Consider the following 24736-nt stretch of genomic DNA (forward strand, 5'->3'; position numbering starts at 1 on the left):
ATATTGCCTACGGTGTCTGGGATGACACCTGGCATACAGAAGGGAAATGAATTGTCATGGCATTGTGGTATTGAATGTGGATAGTACTCAGGGAACACTTGTTCCCTGACACTTTCATGATGGCCTTGCCAAGTAGAGGAGGATGTTGTCCTGCCCTTGCTATGCTAGGTCTTGAGTACACCACTGAGCTGTTTCACCTGTAAAGTTCCAGTGCAGCACTGCTTCCAGCCTTTGTAGGCATCCAGGAATTAGGGTACCTGGTTAGGAGGGAGGTGATGGGACCAGAGGCAATTTGGGTGTTGGGAAAGATCTGGAGGGACAGTTAAAATGGTGAGGAGGATGTAGACTTCTCCAGAGGAACACAGTGAAAAGAAATCTGGGCTTTTGAGTTGGAAAAGATGCCATCTGTGCTGGAATGTGATGAGGATGTGGTGGGAGGACAAGGAGGTATTCCATTACTTATAAGTCCATTCCAGAAATGTTGATTGCTGATGCTGTGGCCAGGTGCTAGGGCTGGGACCTGTTGCTGTGGAGGCCCAGAGTCTCATGAAGTCTCTCTAGCTAGTGGGTCTCTGGTACATCTGATGGTATATTTGATGGTATATCTCCCATCAGGTAACTATTTTGTATATAAATATGTTGCATGTTAGCTAATAAAGTCTCTTAACTATAATTTCCTCAAGTAGATTTGTGGAAGTTTGAAGAAGGAACAGAGTGAGTGATGTGATCAGACAAGTGGTCACAAAGTCTGCGGTGAGAGGCTCTGTTTTTCTCTGCTGATGCTGGAGTCTGGGGCAGTGTTGGTTAGACCTGAAGTAGGGTGGGCCATGTTTGTTGTGGGAAACAAGGATGTCAGTGTTAGGCTGAAGAGTGAACTGTTCTTTGGGAACACAGTGGCTTTCCCTAGAATCCAAACTTGAGGTAGTGAAGGCTGCCGGCTGCAAAGGAGGCCTTGATTCCTGGGGCTGGTGGGTGTTTCCTCTCATTGGGTCCCGTGTTTGTAGGCACCTGCTTGGCTGTCACTGAGAGAACTTTTCGGCTAATCCCTCTCAGTTGCTCAAAGTGACTGCGTACTCCGTGTGACCTAGAGCTGAACTCCTCAGGTCACTCTCCACAACTGGGATCCTTGAGGCGCCTGAGGGAATGTATTATGAATTGCAATGAAGAGAAATAGGGAGGAATTAGGTAAGTAGGCTAGTTTGGATAAGTTGAGTTCATGTGAAAAATTTTAAATTGTAAGTGGGGATTAGTTTACATGTAATGCAGTGATAGACCTGCTTAAAAGGATCAAATTTGTATTGACTCATTTCTGTTTTCTTTAAAAAACAACAACTCTAAAAAGTACTTCTTTTTGCTAAATGTTCACTTTGCACAATTAAGGGAATATATAATTGTTACCTATTTGTTGACTTACAGGATTATGGCAGCTTGTGTTTTTATAACCATTTAAAAAGCAGTTAAGGAGGCCAGGCTCAGTGGTTCACGCCTGTAATCCCAGTACTTTGGGAGGCCAAGGTGAGAGAATAGTTTGAAGCCAGGAGTTCAAAACCAGCTTGGGCAACATAGCAAGACTTCATCTCTATTAAAAAAAAAAATGTTGTTTAAATTATCTGGGTGTGGTGACATGCACCTGTAGTCCCAGCTACTTGGGAGGCTTAGGTGGGAAGATCATTTGAGTCCAGGAGTTTGAGGCTGCAGTGAGCTATGATTATGTCATTGTACTCCAGTCTGTCTCCAAAAACAACAACAACAACAAAACACAAGTGTTTAAGAAGTAAAAGTTCTGAACAAGTTTGTATTGATTAGAAAATCTCAGTAGGTGGAAATTAGTAACCCTTTATTAGTGTTAAAGTAAAATAGTCTTTCAGTCATTTGGACACTTTTGTCAGACCTTTTTTTTTGTAGAATAAACTATTTTCTTTTTCTTTTTTTATTTTTTTTGAGTTGGAGTCTCACTCTGTCACCCAGACTGGAGTGCAGTGGCCGATCCTGGCCACCGCAGCCTCGACCTGCTGGGCTCCAGCGATCCTTCCAACTCAGCCTTTCAAGTAGCTGGAACTACAGGCGTGCACTACCATGCCCGGCTAATTTTTGATTTATTGTAGAGATGAGGTCTCACCAAGTTGCCCAGGCGGGTCTCAAACCCGCGGGCTCAGGCAACCCGCTCACCTCAGCCTCCCAAGGCGCGGGGTTACAGGCTGAGCCACCGAGCCTGGCTTAGAATAAACTATTTTCAAATGGAAGTTTCTGTAATTTGGTAGTTTAAAGTATCTGGTTCGGAAAAGAGACTTGCTCCATATTGCTTCCTCAAGACCTTTGGATAAACAGAAAAGGAGTTTCAGTTAAGATTGGTGAACAAACCCTGATCCCATTTTTCAAGAGTCAAGAAAGTACTCAGATACCAGAAAAGTTTGAGAAGACATGGGTCTGGGGTGATTGGAACGGACTATTTAGAATTATAAGAGGCTTAAGGGAGGTGGAAGGTAAAGGGGTCCTAAGGGTATGTCTGGGCCTAGGAGGAGAACGTGGGAGGTCTGAGGAAGGACTGTGGGGCCTCCATAGCTAGAACCCATGGGTTTGGAAGAAGACTAGCCTGTTGGCATGAGCTCTGCTGCTTCTGTGAGCTGTGTGTCTCCAGGCCCATTCCTTCTCCCTCTCTGGTGGTCCCTCTCCCAGAGTGGGGCTCATGTCCCCATCATGCAGACTTGTTCTGAAGAGCACACAGCCCAGTGCACGACATGCTGGCACAACACACTGTGTGGGCTTAGCAGGCAGTGGACTCTGGGTGATGGTCAAGGACATGGACTTATCTCACTGCTCTGCCTCCCACTAATGGCTCATGCTTGTTTTCTTATTGGTGAAGTGGGAGTTTAATAGTACTCATCTCATCAGCCATTCTGAGGCTGAACTGGATCCATCTATGTAAAACATTCAGTTCAGGGCATTGTCGGCAGAGAATAGGGACATGGGCAGTTGCACTCCCCTGGGCCTTCCCTTTTTGTGTTCATTTCACATACGTAATTCTCTGTCAGAGGGTGTGTTCATTCTTCATGTAGGCCATACATATAGTGTTTTTAACAAGGTGCCTGTATTTTAGAATATGTTACATATTTCAGTTTCTTGAAACCAGGTGATAGTGAGGTAACATTTGTCTTCAGGTGTTACCCACACATTTATTTTTTTGGCATGTTTCCTTAAACATTTGTCAACTTCCTTTGCTCAGACATGCCTTTTAACTCATCGTTTCAAAAGGAGGACTGTCAGCGTATAATACACATTTGCAAAATGTGTATGCTTAAAGTTGAGCTTCCTCAATATTGTACCTAATATGTATGCCTTAGAAAAACCGTTACTCAATAAAAGCAGTCAACAATTAGGAAAGATCTTATGAGTAAACAAACTCGTTTGTATTCTCCTAACTTTTAGGGAACCTGTCTAAAAACCTGCCGTATGTGAGTTTTGACACTAGAGAAAGACAATCGTGCAGACAAATGCACATTCCAAGATGAACGGTTTGTGTTCTCTGTAGGTTGGGAATCCACGTGTCGAGCTTACCCTCTCAGAGCTCCAGGATATGGCAGCTAGGCAACAGCAGCAGATTGAAAACCAACAGCAGATGTTGGTTGCCAAGGTAAGTTATAAAAGCAAAGGTAGGGAAACATGGTTCTAAAACCACCATTTTAGACTCGGAGTAATACATTCGTGGGTAACACTTGTAAAATGGGACCCTGCTACAGGAGTGCCAAGCAAAGTGTCTCTTTATTATCACTTCTGTAATAACATATGCATCCTGAAGCATCTAGAAGTTGGGAAGGCATCAAGCAAGAGCATCTGACTCTTGACAGCTCAACAAACACCCAGAATGGAAATGGCTGGCCATATTCAAATCATAGCTGAAATTTGGGAAGAAAGGATGCTTTTTGCTGTTTTCTCCTTTTTCCTCTGGGTGTATTCCTGGCGGTGTGGATGATATTTGTGTTCTAGAGGAAACCTGCAATCCATGATGGAAGTACTGGTCAGGGGCCCCAAAGACAGTGACAGCTGGCTAATGGGGCTTCCTGGAGTGCCACTCTAGGCTGAACGTGCTTGGTTTATGCCAGTGTAGGGCATAGTTAGTGCTCATTATGTACACCGAGTTCTACGTTTGTTGCAGCAGCTCTGTGAAGCAGAATTTGGAATTTTTCTAAATAATTGTTTCAAGACTTTGTTAAAGAAATCAGACCTATTACTCATGCCTGCAGGAAGTGATTCATGTTGTGAATGATCTATCTTGAAATATTCTGGAACTGATTTGAAGGGAACCTTTAGACATTACCAGTTAGGCTCGTACTGCTTTCTTCTGTAGAGATTTTCAAAATTAACAACAAATGTCCAATCTGATTTTTTTTTCATTTATTGAATGTGTAGTTCACTGTACTATCTGTTTTTATGTAAATAATAATTTAAGTTGGATTTGTTTAAAAAGTTGTCTTATAAAGTTCATTGGATTTATAAGAGCAAAAACATTCAAAAGTTAAGTAAATTGCAAAGTATTTTATCTCATTAATAAGATTTCGAAGATAAAATATACATAGTACTATGTAATTCTAAAATTTTCTAATTCTACTTTTTGTTTTCTTTCCAAATATTGATTCAAGAGTATTGCTGTTAAAAATATATATATAGGTATTTTTAGCAATGTAAATCCCTAGTAATGCCGAGCCTTAAATATTGAAGCATATATTTTCTTATCTTAGAGTGATAGTGTGTATTGCCTGTATAATCATACCTTAAACCTCTCCTTATTTAGATATATCTTATGCATGCATATGGGACCATGAATATCTAATGTTGTCTCTTATCCTTAAGGTATGTTTTTACATTAATAGGGAAAAAAAGGCCGGGCTCGGTGGCTCAGCCTGTAATCCCCCAGCGCTTTGGGAGGCCGAGGCGAGTGAATTGCCTGAGTCCACGGGTTCAAGACCAGCCTGGGCAACTTGGCGAGACCTCATCTCTACAATAAAATTAAAAAATCAATAGCTGGGTGTGGTCGCGTGCGCCTATAGTTCCGGCTACTTGGAAGGCCGAAGTGGAAGGATCGCTGGAGCCCAGCAGGTTGATGCTGGGGTGGCTGTGAGCATGCCATGGCACTCCAGTCTGGGCGACACAGTGAGACTCCAACTCAAAAAATAAATAAATAAATAGGGGAAAAAAAAGAAAACCCTGTTGAAGAGTATTGCATATATTTTTATTTTGGAAATGTCTTGGTACTATTTGACATAAAATGTTCATTATTTTTGAATTAACAAATCCTGAAGAAAGAAAACACTTCATTGGTTGCTCAGTGTCATAGCACATTGGAGGTTTGTTTTCTTACTGATTACCTTATCTCTTTTCAGTGTAAAATCCTCTGCTGGTCAGCACTCATTTCCTTTAGGAAGTTAAATAAAGGGTTCTTGGAAGCCACTTTGTAGCAACAGGAAATGTGTTACTGGCAGCAGGAAGCCAAGCTGGGACTGACATAGAGCAAAGATGAGGTTGTGTTAGCCAGCGCGTTTTCTCCTGTTGTCAGACTTCTGCAGAAGCACTTACTTTAGATCAGTCTGAATAGTAAAATCCTTTCTTAAAAATCCCTAAACTCTTACCGTTTCATACTTACATGTGCCCAATAATTTCAGTTTTGTGTGTTCTGAAGTGTGCAAGATTCCTCTAGTGTTTCTTTAGTATTCGTTAAGATGAGTGATCCTGTGGACTACACTCACATTTTTCTTTTTAGTGCATAAAAGTAATCCTAAGTTTTGATTTTGGTTATATTCTTCCTACTTTTGTTAGGAACAGCGTTTACATTTTCTGAAGCAACAGGAGCGCCGTCAGCAACAGTCTATTTCTGAAAATGAAAAGCTTCAGAAACTGAAAGAGCGAGTTGAAGCCCAGGAAAACAAGCTGAAGAAAATTCGTGCCATGAGGGGACAAGTCGACTACAGCAAGATCATGAACGGCAATCTGTGTAGGTGCCCTCAACCCACTTGGCACCCACTCCCACCAGGCCCAGATCAGTCCCTAGTTCACCTGACTAATAGCAAGGGTGCCAAAGCTTTGCTGTTAACCACATCTAAAAGGTTAGGGTTGTTAGGCTAAGTGATCTTTAAGGATCGCTCGCAGCCCTAGGATGTAGTAGAAAGCTCCTTTTCTTACATTGCTGACAGCAGCCCTCTGGGTTGGGGTGAGGATGCGCCAAGACTCACTCATTCCAAGGGTCAGTTTTCCTCAAACATCTTAACTTTTATCTGTCATGAAGATAAGCCATGCAGATGGTCACTCTTTTTCCCCTGTGTCAACTCTGATTTTACTCATCAGTTCAGGCAGTGCTACTTTGTGTCATAGTGACTCACAAAACAGACATGGATGACTCTGCCTTCACAAAACCTTCCATCTGTGTGTGCGTTGAGATTCCTTTTTTTTAATATAATTAATATTTTTTATTATGGTATTGTGGGGTACAGTTAAGGGTTAGGTATACAAACATGCTTTGTTCCGGCACCCTTGTGATAAGAGGTGTCTCCCCGTCCCTAGACAGATATCCGCTACTGTTAATCCCATCTCCCTTCCCCACCCCATAGTTTCCCACCACTGTCAGTCATTCCCCCATAGTATTACAGTGGATGTTCAAGGTCCACTATATGAGTGAGAACATGTGATACTCAGATTTTTGTTTCTGTGAGAGGTCACTCAGTATTATAGACTCTAGTTCCATCCAGGTTGCTGCGAAATTCATGATTTTGTTCTTTTTTATGGCTGCGTAGTATTCCGTCGTGTATATGTACCACACTTTTTAAATCCAGTCCTCTTTTGATGGACAGCATGGTTGGTTCCAGGTTCTTGCTGTTGTGAACAATGCTGTGATAAACATACGTGTGCAGGTATCTTTTTGATAGAGTGATTTGAGTTCTTCAGGGTATATTCTCAGTAGGGGGATTGCGAGGTCATATGGGAGGTTGATATTTAGAGCTTTTAGGAATCGCCACACTGCTTTCCACAGAGGTTGCACTAATTTACACTCCTACCAACAGTGTAGAAGTGTTCCCTTTTCGTCACACCCTCTCCAGCAGCTGTTATTTTTTGAGTTATTGATAACTGCCATTCTGACTGGAGTTAGGTGGTATCTCAGTGTGGTTTTGATTTGCATTTCCCTGATGATCAGTGAGGTTGAACATTTCTTCATGTGTCTGTTGGCTGCTCGGATGTCTTCCCTTGTGAAGTGTCTGTTCATATCTTTTGTCCATTTTATAATGGGGTTGTTTGTTTTTTTCTTTTCAGCACGTTTGAGTTCCTTCCTAAGTGGCTTGGCCAAGCCAGGTTTTGGACCGAGTGCCCTAAAGAATATTCTGTAATTAATGCAAATATCATTGTTTGCTCTATGAGCAGTCATAGCATGTGTTCCAGAAACTTGTTGAGATGTGTTTTGGATTACACATAGCTCAGTTTCTGCTCAGGTCTGGCACTAGATGATGCACGAGTGAGTTCAGTGTATAGAAAGGAAAATATAGACTGTTAACTAAACGATGTTCTTTGCTTATTTGGTGGGCAACTATAGCTGCTGAAATAGAAAGGTTCAGTGCCATGTTCCAGGAGAAGAAGCAGGAAGTACAGACTGCAATTTTAAGAGTTGATCAGCTGAGTCAGCAGTTGGAAGATTTAAAGAAAGGAAAACTGAATGGGTTCCAGTCTTACAATGGCAAGTTGACGGGGCCAGCGGCGGTGGAGTTAAAAAGATTGTACCAAGAGCTACAGGTAACTCTACTGGGTCTTGGGAATGGTTACATTCAAACATCCTCATCTTTCTAGCTTTCTCCTAAGTCCAGGTTGGAAACCTTAGGAATTGGAAACAATGGCTTCTAGTTTTGTTTTTTGGTTTTTTTAGTTGAAATCTCACTCAGCCACCTAGGCTGGAGTGCAGTGGCACACTCATGGCCACCCCAGTGTCTACTTGCTAGACTTCAGGATCCTTCCATCTCAGCCTTCCAATTAGCCGGAACTACAGGCATGCACTACCACGCCTGGCTAATTTTTTATTTATTGTAGAGACAAGGTCTCACCAAGTTGCCTGGGCTGGTCTTGAACTTGCAGGCTTAGGCAATCCATTCTCCTTGGTCTCCCAAAGTGCTGGGATTATGGGCTGAGCCACCGAGACTGGCCACAAAATAATGTTTAAGTGACTATATTGAGATATAATTCACACAGCATACAATTCATCAGGCTTGAACCATTGCACCCGGCCTAATTCACCCATTTCAAGTGTACAGTTCAGTGGCTTTTAGAACCTTTACAGAGTTGTGCATCCACCACCACAATTGATTTTGGAACATTTTCATTACCCTAAAAAGAAGCCCCATACTCTTAGCCATCACTCCATAGCCCCCATCTCCCAGAACCTGGCAATCATGAATCTACTTTCTCTATGGATTTGCCTATTCTGGACTTTTCATGTTAGTGGAGTCAGGCAGCCCAGGTTGAGCATCCCTAATCTGAAAATCCAAAATGCTTCAAAATCCGAAACTTTTTGAGTACCAATATGATGCTCAATGGAATTAAATGCTCATTGGAGCATTTTGGAGTTTGGATTTCCAGATTAGGAGGGATGCTCAGTTGGTAAATATAATGCACATAGGCCGGGTGTGGCCAGGTGTAGCACTTTGGGAGGCCAAGATGAGAGGATTGCCTGAGCCAGGGGTTTGAGACCAGCCTAGGAAATTTGGCAAGACCTTGTCTGTACAATAAATCAAAAAATTAGCCAGCCTAGGAAATTTGGCAAGACCTTGTCTGTACAATAAATCAAAAAATTAGCTAGGCATGGTAGCATGTAGTTCCAGCAAAATACCCAAAGACTGGGGGGCTTAAACAGCAGGCATTTCTCACAGATCTGGAGGCTGGAAACCCAAGATCAAGGTGTCAGAAGATCCAGTTCCAGTGAGAGTTCACTTCCTGGCTTGCGGCCAGCTGCTTTCCCACTGTGTCCTTACAACCTGCTGGGCTCAGGCAATCATTCTGCCTCAGTCTTCCAAGTAGCTGGAACTACAGGCATGCACCACCATGCCTGGCTAATTTTTTTTTACTTATTGTAGAGGTGAGGTCTCACCAAGTCTGCCTCAGCCTTCCAAGTTACATGGTGGAGAGAGAGTTCCGGGTTTCTTTCCTCTTCTTATAAAGATACGAATCCCATCATGGGGCCCCCACTCTCATGATCTCATCTAAACTTAATTACCTCCTAAGGCCTCACCCCCAATTACTATCACACTGGAGTTATGACTGCAACATATGGATTTGGGGGTAACACAAACATTCAGTTCATAATAATCCTCAAGATTTTCATTTCTCAAAGTTGTCATTTAGCAGGTGATTTTTCAAGCCAGAAACAAGTTTTGTGATATTTATTAGCTCTTGAAGTATTGTATCATTTTATGAAATGAGGGTATTTACAGAGTAGAATCACTTGTGGTTGCTGTTAATTCTTTAACATAAATACATAGAAGTAACAAAGTAAAACTGGGTGCTGTGGTTCATGCCTATAATCCCAGTACTTTGGGAGGCCAAGATGAGAGGATTGCCTGAGCCCACAGATTTGAGACCAGTCTGGGCAACTTGGTGAGACCTCATCTCCACAAGAAATAAAAAAAATTAGCCGGGCATGGTGGTGCATGCCTGTAGTTCCAGCTACTTGGAAGACTGAGGCGGAATGATTGCCTGAGCCCAGCAGGTTGAGGCTACAGTGACCGGAAGCATGCCATTGCCCTCCAGCCTGTGTGACAAAGTGAGACTCTGACTCAAAAAAAAAAAAGAAAAGAAATAATAAAGTATTATAAGAATTTGGAACTACTTTTGCTTTAAGCAGTTGTTAAAAGTGCATGGTTTTTAAGGATACGTTGGTGATGTATGATGAATGTAATGGAATAATATCATTTATTTCCAACTTCATGAACCGCAATCCAGTTTTTTTGTTTTTTGTTTTGTTTTGAGTTGGAGTCTTGCTCTGTCATCCAGGCTGGAGTGCAGTGGCACACTCACGGCCACCCCAGCATTGACCTGCTGGGCTCTGGCGATCCTTCTGCCTCAGCCTTCCAAGTAGCCAGAACTCCAGGCGTGCTCTATCTCGCCTGGCTAAATTTTTATTTGTTGTAGAGATGAGGTCTTGCCAAGTTGCCCAGACTGATCTCGAACCAGCAGGCTCAGGCAGTCCACTTGCCTCGGCCTCACAGAGTGCTGGGATTACAGGCTGAGCCACTGAGCCCGGCCCAATCTAGCTTTTAAAAGTACATTTTACCTTCTGTCAAATATACACATGAATATGTATGCACTAGTGCTGTGGGCATCCAAGAGCTCAGCAAGATAGTACCTAGCTTCTTGTGGGATGTACCTGCTGATGTTTTGTGTTCTCTCCTATTTCATCTCTTAAAAATGCTGGCTGCAACCCACCAATAGTATACAAGAGCTTTACCTGGTGATTCTGGTTGTCCTCTGTGAACTTCCTGCTGTTCCCCAGGAAGGGGCCTTATGTGGTGGGCTAGGACATGAAGCAGCTTGTGGGTGGAGCAGATTGGCTCCTTGGTTCATGAAAGTCCCTGAGACCAGTTGGTGTCATGTCAGCGTTACCGGCACTAGTTATTCTATGTGCTTTGAAGATGTGTTACAGATATTTTCTCTTTCTCTGCTCCATAAGAACTCTGTTCTGGCTTCATCAGTGCTGTACCTGTAAGATATTCAGCACTAGATGGCAATGCATCATATAGGTACACATCAGAACTAAATGCTCCTTTTTCTTTTTTAATCTTCGTAAAGGAATTAATGGTAATGTGATTTTTTAATAAATGCACATCATAAAAGTTGTATTTTGTGATTTGCAGATTCGTAACCAGCTTAACCAGGAACAGAATTCAAAACTCCAGCAGCAGAAGGAGCTCTTAAATAAGCGCAACATGGAGGTGGCCATGATGGACAAACGCATTAACGAACTGCGTGAACGTCTTTATGGGAAGAAAATCCAGGCATGTGAAAAAGAAAGTTCCTGTAAGATAAATAGATGATTCATCTGGTTTTGGATGGTTCATCCAAAAATTGTTCATCTTCTCTAAGTGGCATTATGCTCCCCCTATTGCCACAGCTGATAAAACATAAATTGGCCACAAAGCATCAAAAATGACAGTAGAAGAAAGTTCACTTTCCCAGAGTCGTCCTAGTGTATGGAGTCAAAACACCTGCAGCCTTGGTGTCCTCACCCTCCATTTCCCTGTGTGCTTTGTCTCTTCGCCATTGGAGGACGCTGTTGGCTCTGGAGTCACAGCACCCAGCATGGTCCTCATGCTGCTGTTTTAAGCTGGGCCACTTTGAGCAAGTTCCTTGACTTGTGTAGACATGTGTCCTTGCTGTAAAGTGAATTGTCTTACCTGCCCCAGGAGTTGTTAGCAATAACCCATGTGGAAGGGTTTTGTAAACTGTCAAGAAAAATGCTATATAAGGGGTTATACTTTAAAAAAAAAAAACAAAAAAACCCCTTCATTTGGTATTTTGGATACAAAGTTAATAAATCCTTACTGAAAAAAAAAGTACAGGAATAGTTAAAGAGAAATGTGAAAGTCCTTTCCACACTGTTCTCCAGAGGTGATAGCTGTTCATGGTTGTGATCTTTTGCAGTAGAGAACTTTGGGGAGGATGTCATAACACAGTCTTAATGCAGACACAGCAGTATAGAACTTTGAGAATGAGAGTGTAATAACTGTATTAGTCACACTGTCTCTCCTAGTCTTTTTTAACTGCAACATAGGTATCTTCCAAGGTCATTGCCTTGTTCTCGTTGTACCATCTGAATGCTGTTCCATGGTCCCAGGGCCTGTCACCTCTTTGCTGTGTCCTGTAGTCAGGCAGGGTGACCCAAGCCATACTGTCATTTACAATGCATTGGTGAGCACACGTACAGCTGAGTGCCTATGCATATGAGTTGCTGCTGCACTGTGTGTCTAGTTGGCTGTGGACTCCCCAGTGAGGAGAGAGTACCTGGTACAGAGAGGATTGCACTCTGCCCTTGGGGCAGGAGAGGGGACAGACAGCCAACTCGCAAGGACATCTGCCCCAGATGGCTCTTCTGCAGACTCAGTGGTCATTGTCCTCTTGTCCGCTCTGAAGATGCTCTGAGGAGGCCGGCATGGGCTTAGGGGCTCTGTCCGGGGTTGGGGTTTGGGCTTGGAGGATGGCAGATGAGGACAGGGACTGCCACTTCTGTGGACATTACAGTGAATCTCTTACTTACAAATCTACCATTTTATTTTAACCAGCAGATTTGAAGGTCAGTCATTAATTTGTATAACTGTATGGTTTCAGATGTCGGTTTTCCTTTTCCTCTCAAGATTAGTAACAGAGACCATGAGAGGTTGCAGGCATGTTCTTGATGTTTACTTGCATTACATTCTTTAGTAATGGTGTAGTAGGCAGGGTTCTCCAGAGAAACAGCCAATAGCATGTGTGTATAGGAAGAGAGAGATTTAGCCTAAGGAGCTGGCTTGTGTGATCATGGAGGCTGGTGACTCCGAGCCCTGCAAGGTAGCCTGCAGCCTGGAGACTAGGGTGAGTTGGATCTGAGCTTGAACCTGAGGGCTGTCTACAGGCAGAATTCCCCTTCCTAGTGATCTCAGGCACTTTCTAAGGCCATTGTTTGGGTGAGGCCCACACGCCTTATGGTGGGGGGGTCTGCTTTACTCAGAATCTACTCACTTAAAAGTTAATCTTATCTAAAAAATGACTTTACAGCAACATCAAGGCTGGTATTTGACCTAATTTCTGGGTATTATGGTCTGGCCAAGCTCATGCAGAACATCAACCATCACAAATGGCTAGATCCATTCCACCTGATGTTTTGAGGGATCTCCTCAAAGAAGTGGGTACTTTTGCAGAGATATATGTCTACCCGAAGGGCCTAGGTACCTTTGAACAATTGTGAATGTCATGATCCCCTATCCCAAAATGGCATATGCTCCTGCATGTAGAATCTTGCAGACAATTGCAGAGCTTATGTGTCCTCATCTAGAGCCTGTCCTGAGGCCCTTAGGAGTCAGTGGTTTTCTAGGTAGATCCCTGTTTCAGGCACCTCTGTTCTTGGGCAGTGTTTTGTGAGCATTGTTCTCTGCCTGTGGTTCTGTGTCCTTGCTGAGGAAGAGCTGCCTTTAGGGACAGCTCATGGAAGGGAGTCAGAGCCCTTGCCTGGTCACTGTCCCGAGTGACTCACAGTCCTTACAACAGCCCTTATCCTGACTTTACAGATGTGTGGGCACAGAGGCTCAGCGAGGTTAAGTCACTTGCCCAAGGCAGTACAGCAAATAAGTGGAGGAACAGGTTTTGTCTGATGCCTTTGTGCCTCCCCCGCCCAGGGAAGTGTCCTCCAAGTGAGAGGGAGGCTGCATGTGGGTCATGTGGACGTTGCTTTGCCATCACATCAGCTCTGCATACTTATGGCTCACAAATGGGCAGGTGTGACTGGAGAGAACTGCTCATGTGGGCAGTGGGTCGAGTTCCTTCTCTGAAGCTTCCCCTTTTCTGCTGACTTCCAGGGTGATGGGCTTCCCATGTACTGGTTATCAAGTGAGTGGTTGATGTCTGAGCTAGCAGTCTCTCGCACTAAGCTTGGGATTTCTTTCAATTAGTAGAATCTTGACCCATATCTTTCCCATTTATAGCTGAATCGTGTGAATGGCACTTCATCACCGCAGTCACCCCTGAGCACATCGGGCAGGGTCGCTGCTGTGGGGCCTTACATCCAAGTTCCCAGTGCCGGAAGCTTTCCTGTCCCAGGGGACCCCATAAAGCCCCAGTCTCTCACTATTGCCTCAAATGCTGCCCATGGAAGATCCAAATCAGGTGAGTGATCCTGGGGGGGGAATTCGTGAGCTGGGAGGGGGCCTGGGGGGTGGTGCAGCAGGGTAGAGGCCAGGACTCCTGAGGTTCCACCTCTGTGTCAAGCTCCAGGCTCAGTCTCCCCCTGGGCACTTGGGGGAGCTGTGTGCACCCTGATAAGGACCCTGAAACAAGAACAGATTTTCTTTATTGAACTGAAGGTCTGTACCATGTGGCTTTTCAGAACATGAAAAAAAGCCTTAAGTGTCCTCTCCTGCTGCAGACTTGTTCACCCTGAGGGATGGAGAGCCCAGCTGGCCAGCCAGCCGGCTATGGATGCCTCCCGGAGGCTCAGGCTGCTCATCTTGGCACAAGTGCGGCCTGGCAGGGGCTGCCCCTGTACACCAGGCACTGTCGCCAGGTTTCATTCTCCCCTCACATCAGTCTTCACTGGCCAGGGGTGGTGATCCCTTGCTCAGATCTTTGACTGCACCCCCGTGCTGTGTAATGACCTTAGGCCCAGCCATGCATGGAGCAGGCTCTCCATGGAGAGTCTGATTGTTTTTTAAGCAAGTGCATTTAAAAAGTCAGGTCTTCTTTGCCTTTTTTTTAGTTCTCATCCATCTCCCTCTTCGCAAAAGGAGATTCTTTGCCATAAGACTTCCTTGCAAAAGTCTCATTGCAAAGGAGTTGGCACATTTCCCTGTAATACACAGTATCCAGAATCCATGTCCCGACATAGCAAAACATTCCTTTCTTATGGAGACAGCATTGCTCCTCTGGCCATCAGGCCTGTATTTAAAGTCCTTTTCCAGGATTGGTGCTGGTCTTTTATTTGCTTCATTTTTCTTGCCTGGCACCTGGTATGAACAGCAACACATTTGCTGCCCCTGCTGGGAGGTCGAGCTTGTTTCTGAACCTGGCAAGAGGAGGGCATCACCAGCCCTTCTGGGCCATGAGTGTCCATCAGGTCCCTTACGGCTGCATCTCAGCAGCCCTGTGGAGTCTGGTCAGCATGAGTCCTGACTGTGGCTGTCTTTGATAAGCTGTTCTTTCCGGTTTGACCCAGTCTGTGTAGTTGTGGATGTCCATCTGCTTCTATCAGCAGGTAGTTAGCTTAGCCAGCTCCTTCTCTACTAGCTTCATTTGAATAGTCCCCAAGGGAGAACACCTTCCAGCTTCCTCTCCTTAGTGTGTGCTGTGTCACTCACAGGGGTTACAAAAAGAAGATGCCCTTACCAAGCCCTACCTAGCCTTGGTCTTTTTATGGTGGTTTAAAGTGACTGGACACAGGAAGCCTGTGCCAGCCTCAAAGTGAGGGCAGAATGTTGATTCACAGGTAGAGCTGGGGGTGGAATCTCCCAGTGGGGACGCTAACCCCTCGATGCCTGCTATCCTGGTTCTGTGTCACGCAGATGGCCATAGTAAACCCAGAGTGACCAGCTCATGGACAGTGTCAGACCTCGACGTCGGGCCTGACTGTGGCCTCTCGCAATCCTCTGCAAGCCCCTTTGTAAACCGTATGTTGCTGACTGGCCTAGTGGGAAGCTTGTGATTCTCTGCAGTGCATACAAAATCAACAATCACTTGTTTTTCCAAACTGACAAAGGTCTGCATATCACATGTGTCTTGAAAAAGATGCCACACAAATGTAATTTGTCCCTTTGACAGGTGTGAAGTCTGGGCAGGGCTACACATACCTGATCATCCTCAGAAAGAGTGACACCAAGGGACAGATGCTGGCACAGCAAGGATTTTTGTTTTGTTTTGTGTGTGTTTGTTTTTTAATTGAGATGATTTTCTGAGTTAATTACGAGACTTTTATTTTTATCATCATGAAGATAATTCCTTTATAATAAAAATAAGTGATTGTCCTTCTATACCTCCTGCCTTGTCCTAAGGAAAGAAGAAAAGTACCCCCCGTGGTTGATTTCCATTAAATTTCCTTTGCTGGGGGATTTTGGAAACAGTTGGACAGCCACATTGCCTGTGACCCTGAGAGTGGGCACAGAAATCCCACTCCCTGAGCACCATCCCACTCCCTCCTGGTCTTAAGCAGGCTGAGTTTGCACTGCGGTGTGTCCTTGGTGAGCCTGCGACTCTGGCCCCCACATCCTCTGAATCTAAGGTATAGCCAAGAGGGGATGAAAGCAGCGCATTCCAGGCCTGGAATTGCTGTAGGCCACATGGCATGACCCAGACCTTGGAATGCCTCCACAGGGCTTGGCTGGAGCTGCCTTGGAGCTCTGCCCCTGCAACCCAGAGTGATAGCAGCACAGTAGTGACACAGCACAGTGGCGAATGCAGCAGGTCTGCAGTGCTGCTGCCTTGGGTCAGCTTGGCTTCAGAGCAGGCCGACACAGCTGCTACCAGGGCCCAGCCTCTTGGCCTGTGTGGGCTGGTCAGAGTGGGGTTGAGTAGCTTTGTGTTCAGTGGGCCATGACTTCAGCCCAAGTGTTGTCATGGGGACCAGTGACTTCCCTGCTGCTTTTGAGTGTTCCCCTCCTGCCAATGCTGGTCGAGAGGATGGTAGGGTATGCTTTTCTTGCCAGGAGGCCCCCATGCAGCCCCTCTGGGTTCTGTCTCTACATATTGTTAAGGGGGCTGGGAGTATTGACTGCCTCGGTGCAGTTCAGCACCTGTGCCTGTTAAAGAACAAGAGTCCGAGTCATGGGCTGTACACCCAGCCCTACAGATGTTGGGAAGACTTAGGTCACTGTGAGGAACCCTGCATTGCCAGGGATGTCTTTGCATCTTTTTCAGTTTGGAAAACACTCCACAAAGAACATCTCATTCGTTGGCTTTTCTGACAGCTTGGGATTGATGACTGGCTTTCTAATCACTGCAGCAGAATGACAGCCTGCTCCTCCTGCTACCAAATAATTGGGGACTTGCGTTGGCCTCCTGTGATCATGAATTATTTAGAAGATAGAAATTCCTAACATTAAAGTCGAATTCTTATTTTAACAATGAAAGTGATACAGGTCAAACTGGAGTCACAAGAGAAATCTGTTGTTATTGCTACATGTAATTGTATTTATGAACTGTGTTTGAAAAGTGACTGCCAACGGGTATGTCAGTGGTGTTGATGTCAAGAATTTGACCTGTGTTCAGTGACGTGCATCCATGGCCTGTACCAGCTGAACCTTGGTTTGGTTTGTGAGCCTCTGGTAATAATTTAATAATTCACTTAAAAACGATTTGGACATTGGCAAGGAGCTGCCAGCAGAGGCTATCCCTAGGTCTTGTGCCTAGGTCTGTGGGCATCTGAGGAGATCAGTGGCTCTGTGTATGGGTGGTGATCGGCTGAGTGGTTCATGGCAGAATGGGATGTCCCAGTGCTGTTCTTGTTTCTGGCAAGGTATTATTCCTAGTTTGGTTCAACTAATTTCAAGAAACATTTTTGCTTAAGTTCTATGTTCTTTCCAAGCTAATGATGGAAACTGGCCAACATTAAAACAGAACTCTAGCTCTTCAGTGAAACCAACACAGATGGCCAGTGTGGAGTGGAAGGACCCGAGTGTGGAGGGGGCCCTCAAGCAGGGCACCATCTCAAGCCAGCCTCTGCCCTTCTCAGTGCCAGGAGCTGCCGAGAAGCCGGTAGGCTGTTGTCTTTATCACCTTCATCTTAAGCTCAGGGGTTGGGTTGGCAATTAGTCCTGTCAGTGTCCAGATGACACCCAGAGTCCTAGAGGAGGGAGTAGACCTTAGTCCTGAGCATTGTACAAGCACATGTGTCTTTTGGTCGGGACTTTGGCAGACAAGCGATGAGCCCAACACTGTGCTCTGTGTCCAGGTCACAAGTTGATTTGAGTGATTACAGATCCTACTGTGTATTCTCTGAGGACTATGGATGGAAATATGCTTAACTTTTCAAAGGGTGACTTTGTTTTTCTTCTTAAATTTAGGGCATCGAGATTGGCAAAGTGCCACCACCCATCCCTGGTGTAGGCAAGCAGCTGCCTCCAAGCTATGGGACATACCCAAGTCCCATGCCTCTGGGTCCAGGGTCGACAAGCTCCCTTGAGAGGAGGAAAGAAGGCAGCTTGCCCAGACCTGGCACAGGCCTGCCGAGTCGCCAGAAGCCCAGCCCGCCACCCTCGACAGGCAGTGTCTCCCAGCCAGGCTCCTCGCAGCAGATTCAGCAGAGGATTTCTGTGCCACCAAGTCCCACGTACCCGCCTGCAGGGCCACCTGCATTCCCAGCTGGAGATGGTAAACCTGAGCTCCCGCTGACAGTGGCCATTAGGCCCTTCCTGGCTGATAAGGGGTCAAGGCCACAGTCTCCCAGGAAAGGACCCCAGACAGTGAATTCAAGTTCCATATACTCCATGTACCTCCAGCAAGCTACGCCACCTAAGAATTACCAGCCGGCAGCACACAGCGCCTCAAATAAGTCAGTTAAAGCAGGTACAATGGCTTTGGTACTTTCCTCTTGGGGTTGGGAAATTATGCTTTTAATTCAGAAAATACTACTCCACATCCTTACACTATGGCTGAATACTGTGTGGGAGTAAACTTAATTCTGACATAAAAGAACACCTTGGTTGTCAGTGTGAGATGGGAATGGGAGGAGCAACGCCTGAGCGAGTGTTTTGCAGCTGGGCCATAGCTCTGCCTCTCAGGAAATTCGGCTCTGGGAAAGGTGAGATTTCGGGCATTTCCTTTTTCTTCTTCCTGCTTTGTAGTGACTTGTGCCAGGAGCTCTCCAGAGTTTCTGGGGTGGCCTTGATTATGGGTCCTCCTGGCAGTGGCTGAGCCAGAGATCCCTGGGAATGGGCTAGTCAAGAGGGTATCTGCTGCTTAGGAACCTCCCCAGAGCATGGGGAAGCAAAGCCCTGACTTGGAGTTATGGATCTAAGAGGTTCTGAGAAGGCAGCTGAGGAAATGCAGCCCTGCTTCACACCCGCCACAGAGGCTGATGGTGTTTCCAACGAGGCTGGGGCCTCGTGAGACATTCTTGGGCTTTGGCTACAGACTTATGGTTCAGGGATCCCTGGGCATGCCCAGTTGCCCCCCACCCAGGGACATTCAAGCGGTGGTGCAGTGCTTACCTTTGGGCAGAGTTCTGGCCCCGGTGCAAAAGGCCTCACATTCTCGGGAGCTCCTGGGCTACCAGATAGAATCTTCCTTCTCTGAGGAGGCATGTGCTTTTATATCATTTGAGTTAGTCCAAGGATCAGATGTATGTTTACTGGTTTTGTCTTTTTACTTGGTCAGAAAATAAGGCAGGCTTGTTTAAGGCAGGAAATCAGGTTAGCAACTTTTTTTTTCTTTTGGAAAAGCCCCAGTTCTGGAAACCCAAATGTAAAAACTGATACATTAGAGAGACACACTTCACTTCTCAGAAGGAGTCAAAGAGGCTCTTGGAACAGGTTTCTTTGGGATTTAAAATCAGAGTTTAAGCCAGGTGTGGTGGCTCACACCATAATCCCAGCACTTTGGAGGTGGAGGCGAAGGGATTGCCTGAGTGAGTCCAGGGGTTTGAGACCAGCCTGGGCAGCTTGATGAGACCTTGTCTCTACAGTAAATCAAAAAATTAGCCTAGTGATATATACCTGTAGTTCCAGCTACTTGGAAGGCTGAGGTGGAAGGATCGCCTGAGCCCAACAGGTCAAGGCTGAGGTGGCCATGAGCGTGTCACTGCACTGCAGCCTGGGTGACAGAGACTCCAACTCAAATAAATAAGGTCAAAATGTAGCAACAGCAGCAGATTCGCATGCTTCTTTGTAGAAGTCTGTCTCTGGTGGAATCAAAGATAATTAGTGACCCCAACAGCAGTGCTGAAATGACCCTGTCCTTTGTTTTTCTTCCAGTGTATGGTAAGCCCGTTTTACCCTCGGGTTCAACGTCCCCATCACCGTTACCATTTCTTCATGGGTCCCTGTCCACAGGCGCACCACAGCCTCAACAGTCTTTGGAAAGTGCTGAGAAAGAGCCTGAGCAGGACCCCACAGCACCCGCAGATGGTGGTGCTGTGGAAAGCCTGCCGCGGCCACTCAGTCCCACCAAGCTCACACCCATTGTGCACTCACCGCTGCGCTACCAGAGTGATGCGGACCTGGAGGCCCTCCGCAGGAAGCTGGCCAATGCTCCCCGGCCCCTGAAGAAGCGCAGCTCCATCACGGAGCCCGAGGGCCCCGGCGGGCCCAACATCCAGAAGCTGCTGTACCAGCGCTTCAATACCCTGGCCGGTGGCATGGAGGGCACTCCTTTCTACCAGCCCAGCCCCTCGCAGGACTTCATGGGCACCTTGGCTGATGTGGACAATGGAAATACCAATGCCAATGGGAACCTGGAGGAGTCTACCCCTGCCCCACCCACTGCCCCACTCCCTGATGAGCCCGCCCCCTCATCAGATGCCAATGACAACGAGCTCCCATCCCCTGAGCCAGTGGAGCTCATCTGTCCCCAGACCACCCACCAGATTGCTGAGCCTGCGGAGGACGATAACAACAATGTGGCCACCGTGCCCTCCACGGAACAGATCCCAAGCCCTGTGGCCGAGGCCCCATCGCCAGGGGACGAGCAAGTTCCTCCATCACCTCTCCCCCTTGTCATCCCCGCGCCTGCAGCTTCCACGGTGGGTGTCACTGCTAGACCAAGCCAGGCCTTTCTGGTCACCCATGCAGCCAGGGCCTTCAGGGCACTTCCCATTAGGCTGTGCTGAGAATGGTAGGAGCCAGGCACATCCCTCTCCCTGAGTTAGGCCTGGTGGGGAGGATAGTCACGTGGCCACAGGTGGAGCATGAGGCGGGATGCCAGGGAGCTCAGAAGGCTGTCCTGAGGAAGGAGAGCTGCAGCTGGAACTGAAGTGGAGAGGGAAGGACCATCTAGACAAAGGCCTCTGGTGGGAGGTCAGTGCTGACACAGGGAGAGGGTGCTGAGCATTACCTCAGGGGGTCTTCACAAGATCCCTCCGCTGGGATCTGGTGCCACGGCAGGAAGAACCCTGTCGCCTGTCACAGGAATGAGTTGAGGACTCCCTTGGGCTGACATCCAGTCCACACCCCCTTGCACAGGATCTTCTGAGAAGGAATGGCTGGCAGCCAAATGTAGCCCTCTATCAGCATGAGCCACCCTTGGGAGTAGCTTGGGGCAGCCCAGGTAGCCACTCGGCTCCAGGAGCTGCTCTTGGAGAGCTGCTGCCATGGACTTTAGTTCCCACGCTCCTCCAACCACGTGGGAGGAGGTCCCCTGTAAGCTGAGAATGTGCTTCCTTCCCAATAGAGTAAGCGGACCAACCTGAAGAAGCCCAACTCTGAGCGGACGGGGCACGGGCTGAGGGTCCGGTTCAACCCCCTGGCACTGCTCCTTGATGCTTCTCTGGAGGGGGAGTTTGATCTGGTGCAGAGGATCATCTATGAGGTGAGCTGTGGTGTCTACCACCACATGTGCCACAGAGCCGGGCAGGGCGGGGCACGGTGCTCATGGCCATGTGTCCTAGGTGGAAGATCCCAGCAAGCCCAATGACGAGGGGATCACCCCGCTGCACAATGCTGTCTGCGCTGGTCACCATCATATCGTGAAGTTTCTGCTGGACTTTGGGGTCAACGTGAACGCCGCTGACAGTGATGGATGGTGAGGCCTTTGGCAGTAGGGTGGAGAAGTTCACTTCCTCATCTTCCAGAAGGAAGAGGACAGCTGGGGAATGTGGAGACAGAGAGCAAGATGCCCGTAGCATCCTGGAAAGATAGCCGCTGTTTTCCCTTGCTTGTCTTTCCAGCCCATTCTCTTGATTTTATGAAAGACACGGCTGTGGTTATGTTCTCATTGTGAACATTGTAATCTCCGCATTCTGCTATTCCGTCTCTGTCTTTTCATATATTCTATATGAAATATATGAAACTTATGTTCCGTATGGAAGGTAACTCAGCTGTTCCCCTCCCGCAGACATTCAGGTTGCTCAAGTTTTTGTTTCCTTTGCCTTCAGGGCAAGGCTTTGCTGCTGGGTGGGCCCCATGGTCCCTGCAGGGGCATTCTGAACTTCAAGCAGCTGTCACTCTGCTGTATTTGAACTGCGGTAAAATACACGTAACATAAAATCCACCATCCTGGCCATTTAAAAATGTACATTACAGTGTGCTGTGAGCATTTACGAACATCTTTCAATCGGTCGTTTCTGAAGTCATTTCCTGTCCCCTTTTTTCAAAAATTCATGTGGTTCAAAATAACGTATTAGTAGAAATTACACCATTTTAAAACAGCAGCACAGGGATATGCTTGGTGCAGAGGACGGCACCCCCTGAGGATCCTTAGAGGGCCGTGTCAGCCCTCAGCAGTGCCAGCCCCACACTTTCCCCCCTCTGCTTCCAGGACACCGCTGCATTGCGCTGCTTCTTGTAACAGTGTCCATCTCTGCAAGCAGCTGGTGGAGAGCGGCGCTGCCATTTTTGCCTCAACCATCAGCGACATTGAAACTGCTGCAGACAAGTGTGAGGAGATGGAAGAAGGCTACATCCAGTGCTCCCAGTTTTTATATGGTATGTGGGCGGCCTGGGCTGTGCCCACAGTGTCTTCCCTGGGGCTGCAGTGGTGCTGTGTCCACGGCACTGCCACCTTGCCCAGCCAGGCCTGGAGTTGGACTTCGACACCTTCTTCAGGGGCAGCCAGAAAGTCTCATTGGAACAGAGGCCACACTGCCTTTGCATGAATTCCTGAAAACGTGTTTGAAAATCCCTGTTGTTAGACTGATCCTGTGTCTGATTGCTAAGAAAACAAGTGACTTGGCTGTGCTGTGTGCGGATGTGGCCCCTTGGGCAGGGGAGCCAGGGGGTGTGCTGGTTGGGCAGTGCCTCATCTGTACACTTACTGCAGGAAGCCGGGCCAGCTCCATCCCTGTGGTCCCTGAAGCTTGGCCCTTTGTCCTAGAGCCATTTGATAAGTAAAGCTCATGTCCTAAGGAAAGCTACTTTAGCCAGGGTCAGATTTCCCAAGGGCTTGAGCAGCTTCTCCATTCTGAGGGCAGAGCAGACCCACTAGTCACTTGATAACCTGGGTGGCATCATACTCCCACAGCAGAACTTGCAAGGGTCTCAAGGGCCACTCGGTGGAGCCTGGAGGCACGTTGGTCCCCAGGGTGTGGCACCCACTTGGGGAGAGGCTGCAGTGACAGGCACCTACAGGGGTGGGAGGCTGCCTGGCAGTCACTGCTCCTATAGTTACTGACTTCCAGAAGCTTGTTCTAGATGTGCCTTCACTTCTGGGGTTTAGAGCCCATGGAAGCACTGTTGAGCGGGACATGACAGGGGAGCACATCCAGCCAAGGGGGCCTGGGGAGGCGCTCTCAGCCTCTCACCTGGGCCTCCTGCCTTGCAGTAGCACATCCACCCTGTTCCTGAGTGGGCCCCCTCTGCAGACCGCCCTCCACCGAGGCCTGACCATTGCTTTCTGGTCCTAGGGGTGCAGGAGAAGCTGGGTGTGATGAACAAAGGCATGGTGTATGCTCTGTGGGACTACGAGGCCCAGAACACTGATGAGCTGTCCTTCCACGAAGGGGATGCCCTCACCATCCTGAGACGCAAGGACGAGAGTGAGACTGAGTGGTGGTGGGCACGCCTTGGAGACCGGGAGGGCTATGTGCCCAAAAACCTGCTGGGGGTAAGTGTCCTGAGCTCACTTGGCAGATAGTGCTGAGCATTAAGCTGACCATGGGGCCCTCTCCTGCTGGAGGCCAGGCAGGGAGCCCCCTCTGTACATAGGCAAGTACCTACTTGGCAGAGCTGGCATGAGGCTCAGGCAGAAGCCCTGGAGGTGCCAGGCCTATGTCCACACTGCAGGAGTAGCTAAGGCACTGGTGAGGCCCATGTGGAGGCTGAGAGCCCGAGGGGCTGCACAGCTCTGTTCACGAACTTCAGCAAACAGCTCATCTCACCCCATCTGGACTTCTTTCAATCTAGAATTCCCTGCAGCCCAGAACTTTCTCAGATGGTGGGGGTGGGGGGGTGGAGAGTACACAGAGTCAAGTTGCTGATTCTGTTGCGTCTATAGTGGCATCGATCTCCTGCATGCCACAGAGGGTCTGGCACATGCCCCTTGTTCACTCAGCCAGCTTTCCCTGGGCCCTGGGTATCCACCAGGCAATGAGTGAACCAGATACACACCTGTCCATGGGAGCTTGCGTCCTGGGGCCCACAGGCAGGAACAAATTTTTAGGTAGTATGAAGTGCTAAGAGAGAGCCAAGACAGAATACTTGGGGGTGGGGCACCTTTTTAAGGGGGGTTAGAGTGGATCTCAGAGTGAAGTCATGACTGCTGGGTATAAGCTAAGGGAGGAGTGAGCCACATGGCCATTGGGGTGGCATGCAGAGGTGTGGGGCAGAGGCCCACCGGGTGTACCTGGGGGCTGGTCCTGCTCCGTGTCTTCTCCACATGTGCTGGTCTCTGTTGCTTCCCAGTTATACCCACGGATCAAGCCCCGGCAGCGAACACTGGCCTGAGTTCCGTTTGGAGCACACTGCACGCCTCACCAGCTGCCAGGAGCCCCTGAAGATTCTTGTGCCGTTTCCCCAGGAAGCTGAAGCTGGAACTGGCTCTCATGGTGCTCACTTCAGCAGAAGGCGTCCACAGTGTGAATCCTGCAGTGTTCGGGTGAGGCCCTTTCTCCAGCCTGCCCTTAACTGGGAGAGGCTCTTCACCTCCAAGAGGACTGAATTTTGCCAATTACTGTAAATCCAAATAAACACCCAGCTTTCAAAAAACACCCACCCCTGTTGCCAATAAGCAACCCTGTAAGTAACCCCTGGTTGGTTGCCAGTGATGACAGAAGCTTACTGACCTGGCCCCAAGGCCATCACTATCTTAGATGTCACCCACCCCAACAGTGAACACTCGCAGTGCTGTAAGGCCTGCTCCCCCTCCAGCCCTGCCTTCCTGTTACAGA

General features: G+C 47.6%; 1 protein-coding gene across 1 annotated transcript in view; it reads left to right on the forward strand.

Annotated features, from left to right (window-relative positions):
- Positions 1 to 24554, forward strand: part of PPP1R13B (protein phosphatase 1 regulatory subunit 13B) — a 46595-nt gene extending 22041 nt beyond the window's left edge. Inside the window, exons 4-16 of the mRNA XM_021708527.1 lie at positions 3530 to 3631; positions 5812 to 5986; positions 7574 to 7770; positions 10878 to 11018; positions 13698 to 13878; positions 17285 to 17454; positions 17763 to 18264; positions 19671 to 20437; positions 21085 to 21222; positions 21302 to 21435; positions 22171 to 22337; positions 23255 to 23454; positions 24252 to 24554. Coding sequence (XP_021564202.1) covers positions 3530 to 3631; positions 5812 to 5986; positions 7574 to 7770; positions 10878 to 11018; positions 13698 to 13878; positions 17285 to 17454; positions 17763 to 18264; positions 19671 to 20437; positions 21085 to 21222; positions 21302 to 21435; positions 22171 to 22337; positions 23255 to 23454; positions 24252 to 24293 — 2916 coding nt within the window. The 3' untranslated portion in view covers positions 24294 to 24554. The remainder of the gene's footprint in view (positions 1 to 3529; positions 3632 to 5811; positions 5987 to 7573; positions 7771 to 10877; positions 11019 to 13697; positions 13879 to 17284; positions 17455 to 17762; positions 18265 to 19670; positions 20438 to 21084; positions 21223 to 21301; positions 21436 to 22170; positions 22338 to 23254; positions 23455 to 24251) is intronic.
- Positions 24555 to 24736: the final 182 nt, after the last annotated feature.

The sequence above is a fragment of the Carlito syrichta genome, unplaced genomic scaffold, assembly GCF_000164805.1.
Source record: "Carlito syrichta isolate Samal-C Ts95f unplaced genomic scaffold, Tarsius_syrichta-2.0.1 Scaffold142862, whole genome shotgun sequence".
Lineage (NCBI taxonomy): Eukaryota > Metazoa > Chordata > Mammalia > Primates > Tarsiidae > Carlito > Carlito syrichta.